This window comes from Rhea americana, unplaced genomic scaffold (genome assembly GCF_003343005.1).
Source record: "Rhea americana isolate MKP2758 unplaced genomic scaffold, rheAme1 scaffold_1, whole genome shotgun sequence".
Lineage (NCBI taxonomy): Eukaryota > Metazoa > Chordata > Aves > Rheiformes > Rheidae > Rhea > Rhea americana.
In genome coordinates, this window is record NW_028185038.1 from 4,485,790 (window position 1) to 4,491,789 (window position 6,000).

The following is a 6,000-nucleotide window of genomic DNA, read 5'->3' on the forward strand; positions in this document are numbered from 1 at the left end:
AAAGAAACATCTGAGGAGTTCTATGCCTCACATAATTTTATATATATAATTTGCTGAAGTATGCTGCAGAATGGGGCTCTGGTTAAAAACAAAAGTTTGACTGCTGCTAGGTATCAGGTTGGGGGACTAATAGGTAGCTCTAGTGTGGCAACTCCTGYATTATCAATTGTTAATAATATTTTCTATGATGTTTGCAGAGTGGTTATGCTGAGGAAAACCTGTGAGAAACTACCCATAGGTGTAATGTGACTGTAATTTCATGGGCTAAGTTAGGCAAGGCAAACAATATTTTTGTACTTGTTAAGTAGCTGTCTCACCTCCATGACATGAACAGATTCCACAGTGTCCAGAATCTACATGCTGTACCAAAGCCAGATTTATCTTTCTGTCTTTATTTTCTTTTTATTGTTTTCACTCACATCTCCAAAAAAGGTGTCCTTGCATAATAATATCTAAATCACTGAAATACACTATGGACCTTTGAGGGAGGGGGGGAAATTTTGTAAACTCCACATACAGTAAACTTGCTCATGTATACCATATCCACAACTACACAGATTTTTATATATCTTTCTGGCCTCAGATGTCTTTTACAACTTTTTTTAATTAGTAGGGAAACGTTCACATTTTCTAGATTAAATTATACAGCATCAGTACACTGTCAACTAGTGGAGTGCAATCTAACCAACTGGAACACGCTGAGAGACATGCACTATTTTAAAAAGACAGAAAAGCTCTTGCAAAGAAGAGAGATTACAAAACCCTTGCTTATCTAGTCCTTACTTATTTAGAAAGTCATTTCCACACCAAGAAGAGTAAACTTCGGTGATAAAGGGAATTCAGTTAGTTCATTTAATTCATTAATGCAAATAAATAGAAATCACTTCTCAGAAAAACATAAATATATTTATTATTTTATCTTGTTGGGATTATAGCCTATGCAGTGCTATGTAAAACTACCAAAACTAGATCATTTAGGAACTGGCCAGAGTTTAACTACACTAACACAGCATTTCTCCTAAATAAATTTATCTAATGTCACTTCCAGCACCCAGGCTAGCTCATTCAGCAATAGCTTGGATATCTCTACAAACCACTGCATTGGTCCCTTTAAGCATACTTCTAGGGATACTTGAAAATTAATATTACATACAGTTTATGAGTGCTTCATAATTTCAAAACAATTTTCTTATATTATCTGCCTAATCCACCAAAATTACTTCTTGTGAACTTTTTGCCTTAAACATTTTTCATATGGTTTGCCTGCAGTGTTTGAAGTGGTGTGTTGCAACAAAGTTCCTTTTTCATACAGTAGCTAATATTTCTCTTTTCATTTTCATAATGTAATTGATAATCATCCTTGTATTAGGAAAAAAAGATATATGGTCACTAGGTCTAGAGAAATTACAGTTTTGTTTCCAAAAATAGTTATTTTTCAGAAACCCATCAGAGACAAGACATTTGCAATATCAGTCTTTTAATATAACAAAACAGAGAAATGTCTTCAAATGAGAATCCTAGCTTTGCCAATTAATTTCTTCCCTCAAATATATAACAGAACTAGCAAATTTGAGTCAGAAAAATAAACATTATAGAAGCATCATTACCTCCAATAATTCTTGCTTTTTGTTACAGGATTTTTTTTTACAAAGTTGTTTTTATCTGAAGTGCAAAATCTATTGCTTTACACCTGAGGTCTCAGGCCTGGTCATGATACCATTTTTATGCATTTTTTTGATTCTGATGATTTATCCTAAAGTAACAAATCCTGTTTTATAAAGAAACAAAGTTTCTGTTCTTCAGATTTGAACTAAACTGCATCTGACCTGCTGAGACATACAACCTTGCTTTGCCAGCTAAATCAGTGATAAATCCAAGTCTGCCTGATTCTTAGAATACCTGTTGTATTTCTATGGGTATTGACAGTGCTGATTTGTCACCATTAATAACATGTTTTAATCCACCATTATGACATGCCTCAGGGTATGTAATAAGCTCTATTCATTAACATTTTATGTTGCTGGTGGCAAATATTCCTCAGCTTTACAACTTGAGCAATCATTGTGTCTTTTCTCACACATTTGAGAATTATTTATCAAAACACTGTGCCTGGATATCACAATGTTACTTGGTTTAGCATGAATATGAGTGAATTATCACTCATTTGTTCCATACACTTTCACTGCAGCTTGATCCCTGCAAAGGACATTCTTCTTAATTTTTTTTTTCATACTGCAAGGGCAGGGAGACATTTACAATGTGTAGTTTATTAAACACTCTTTCTTGACTGTACTCATTTCTGCCTTAGAAAATAACTCTTAAATTGGTTAATCACTTTTCTCGTGGGCTGATAACCTTCACCAGTTGCATGAGGTGAAATGGCTTTGTACAAACTCTTCTGTTCAGAATAGGTCTGTCTGGTATTTTTGAAGCTGTTAACAGAATGCCAGCCAGGATCCTGTTATAGTACCCTCCTAAGCCATGTGATGGGCACTAGCTCAGACAGCTGAACATCTAGCCACGTGCAGGCAAAACTGGAAGCAATCTAAATAATTTTGGGGGCTGGATGAAGTCATTCCTGTAGGTTGAACCAAGCTTGTCCAGTTGGACAGCCCTGATTTGGAATATAATTAGCAGGTCCTGTGCTGAAAACAATCCACTCATTCTCCGTTAAATGTCCCAAACTTAGAACTGATCTTTCCATTTACTGTGTAGAATCTATGCTTAAGGAATCCTATTGCATTTGCAATATAGGCTATGGTTCTAACCATGAATAAGGAACCCTGCTGAGGCAAAATTGCTGACCTGTTTTTCATGACCTCTCCTTAATTACCTTTCTTTCTGCTGTCTTTTTTTTGTGTGTGTGTTTATAACATCTGCAATAGCAAAACTACTTGAGTCTCATTTGACCTCCTGGAAAGTTATGACAAAATGTTAAAAATGATGCTATCTGAATGTGAACTTCACCTGTCTTTCTCCCAGTGAGTCAGGTGAAAACGCTGGTTTCCAATAGGTTGCAATATAATAGAATAATTAGCTATAATTACACCTCTATTTATGGAATGAGATGAGCACTCCAGGAAAGTTAGCAATACGTATCATTTAGTAAAATAGCAGAAGAAGCTGCAAGAATCATTATGCCATTCCAACAACAGCTAATGAATAAGAAATGCAACTATCACTATAATCTCATGTGAGACAAGTATCCTGGAGTCCTGAATTCATGATGTTTGTCAGGTTTGTGTTCAAATTTGTAATTYTTGCTCTTTCCTCAGCTGACTAGTTATGCTTGAAAGTTAAAGACAAGACAAATGCTCCACAAAAATGTGGTAATAAAGTCTGTGAAAAATAAAGAAATGTGAAAGGCATTCAAGTGAGGTCTATTCTTTTGAGCACCCAATTTTAAATAAGCATTTGGAAATTATTAAAAATGGTATTACCGCCATCTGCAAATCCTGTTGCAGTGATGATGGGCACAGCGACCATAATCAAACCACAGCAACTCCAGACATATTTCATCAGGAACTGCTCTATCATGATGTACCATAAACGTTTAGACAAAATGAGATTCATTTGGTCTGCCAAAGACTTGTAGCTTTTTTGTAGCTGCTTCATTTCTACCTATAGTTAAAAAATAAAACATTTACACAAGTCAAGAAAGACGAACATGGTCATACAAGATATATTCAGGTATGTGCACAAAACAATCAGGTATCCAGAGCTGTGACTTCTGAATCACACCTGCTGTGCAGTACCTGCTTTCACAGTGCTGCACTCTCACAGTGAAACTGTGCAGCTTTATAAAAGTCAGTGGACTTGGTTCTTGTTTACATCATTGTCCCTTAATAACACACTGGCATTTTCAACTTTTTAAGACCTCCAATACACATAAGAGCAACATACAAGGCAGCCACAAAAACTGATCCTAACTATCAAAGTAAGACTGATTTGGTAAGCTCCTAATRAAGACACAGCTGTAGAATTTCACATCAATTGAAATTCCTCAGATTGGAAAACATCAGGGAACCAGTTCTCTCCACCGACTTAAGCTTGCAGAGCTGATCCCTGAAATGCAATGCTGCTTGTTTTTGCAAGCTGTCTAGAGGAAGAGAGAATTATGCCAAGGGGTTTAACTAAAGTCAAAGACAGTTGCAAGTCAGTATGACATAATACATTYAGTTCAAGCCAATGTATGAGGGAACTGGAGAAATTGTTTTAATTTAGTTGCACTTAGCACAGTACTATAGGCAGCTTCGGGAACTATTGCTTCTACCAAATCAAGCCATTTACACCATATAATTGCTGTTTGGAATGAAAATGTTAGTAATATTTCAGGCTGCTTTTTTCATTTCCACCTTACATGAAATAACTTTTTTTCAAAACCACATTTGAAAAATGTTTTAGTCAAAATTCACTTTTAATGAAAGTACGCTGCATTCCATWGCAAGGTAGCTTTAAAACAGTCTATTAGTTTACGTAACTGTGGCTACTGAAGTACTGTACTTATGCTATTTTAAGACTCTGACAGCATCTTCGCTTAGCTACGCAAAACAGTGTCAAAAGCTGTAGTGCTCTCTGAGCTATCACAAAGTTTTCCCTTAGACTTTCTGGTGCTCCTGAATTTTTTTTTTTTTTTTTCCTTAGGGAGGGAGGACTTCTGCAGCATTGAATCTGGAACAAGGATGAAAAGAAAAACCTGGAAAGTTAAGCGGAATGCACTGGGTGGGGAAAAACAAGAAAGAAGATAAGCTTTCTAGAAAAACATAGGATACAGCTGCAAAACAGGAACAATGTCATAGCAGAAGGGAACTACGCTCTGCTCTCCCCAGACACCGCCTGTGAGGCTGCATTTTCCCAGGAAACGGGAAGTGCCGGCTGTAAACAGGTTTAAATGTCAGAGGGACTYGGCGGGCTCCAGAAGGCCGGCGGGGGAAGCACGGGTCGCCTCCGGCACGTCCCCGAGCGCCCTGGGACTTCGCTCCTCTTACCTTGTGCCCGCGGTAGAAGGCGATCTCCTCCACGTTGGCAATGATGCGCGAGTGCATGAAGCGCAGGTAGCCCTTCTTGTGCGCCTCCTCGGCCACCAGCTTGCCAAACTTGGGCGAGCAGGCTTTGAGCACGAGGGCCGTGGCGTAGACGACAAGGCCGGCCAGGACGGTGGGCCCGATGGGGCTGGCACCCCGGGAGCGCGCCGTGCGGATGAGCGTGTAGGAGGTGAGCACGACGTCCAGGATGGGCTTGGTGAGGTTGGAGTAGAGATGCGCCACGGACTGCGAGAACATCATGATGTCCTCGGTGAGGGACTGGTCCGGGTTGGCCAGCCGCCCGTCCATGTTGATCACCCTGTAGTAAGTCTGGTTGGCAAAATAGGTCTCATAGGCATGATCCACCAGGCGCGTGCGGAAGGCGAGGGCCAGCTTGCCCTCCAGGTACCGAATGGCGCTGTTGACGAAGGTGGCTGGGATGGCAATCATGAGCCATCTGGTTAACTGGAGGAAAAAGCTCCTGGGCTTTTTCTCCACGATGGTCTTCACGATCTTCCCATCGAGCGCAGCCACGTAGATGGAGAGGAAGGTCCTGGAGATGAGAGCAACGGAGTGGAGGCAGAGCCAGCCCAGCTCGGCGCTCGCCAGCTTCGGGAAGAAGAGCTTGCGAAGCGCCAGCAGCTGCCTGAAGAAGTCGGCGTTCAGCGCCGGCGGGGCTCTGCCGCGGGCGGCGGCGCGGCGCGGCAGAGCCTCGGGGCCGCCCCCCGCCTGCTGCCCGCCGCCTCTGCGGCCCGCCTGCCTCAGGCGCTTGCGGACCAGCGGGTAGAGGATTTTGAGCCCGTACGCCGCGGCCACCAGGCACGCAGCCCCCTTCGCGGCGCTCGCCCGGCTCCATCGCGCCCGCCCGGCCGCGGCGTGCAGCATGGGCGTCATGGTGGGTGCGCGGCGGCCGGCGGCGCCGCTGCTCCCCGCCGCCTCGCGGCTCAGGCGCGGCGGCCCCGCCGGCTCGTCATGC

General features: G+C 42.1%; 1 protein-coding gene across 3 annotated transcripts in view; it reads right to left on the reverse strand.

Moving 5' to 3' along the window:
- ABCD2 (ATP binding cassette subfamily D member 2) overlaps window positions 1-5,959 on the reverse strand; it is a 50,850-nt gene extending 44,891 nt beyond the window's left edge. Inside the window, exons 1-2 of one of the 3 annotated variants that reach the window (XM_085297855.1) lie at window positions 4,989-5,959; window positions 3,441-3,621 (exon numbers count right to left, since the gene is read on the reverse strand). In XM_085297855.1, coding sequence (XP_085153981.1) covers window positions 3,441-3,621; window positions 4,989-5,918 — 1,111 coding nt within the window. In that variant the 5' untranslated portion in view covers window positions 5,919-5,959. The remainder of the gene's footprint in view (window positions 1-3,440; window positions 3,622-4,988) is intronic. The other 2 variants (XM_085297842.1, XM_085297847.1) reach the window with 2 other exon arrangements.
- Between the last annotated feature and the right edge of the window lie 41 nt (window positions 5,960-6,000).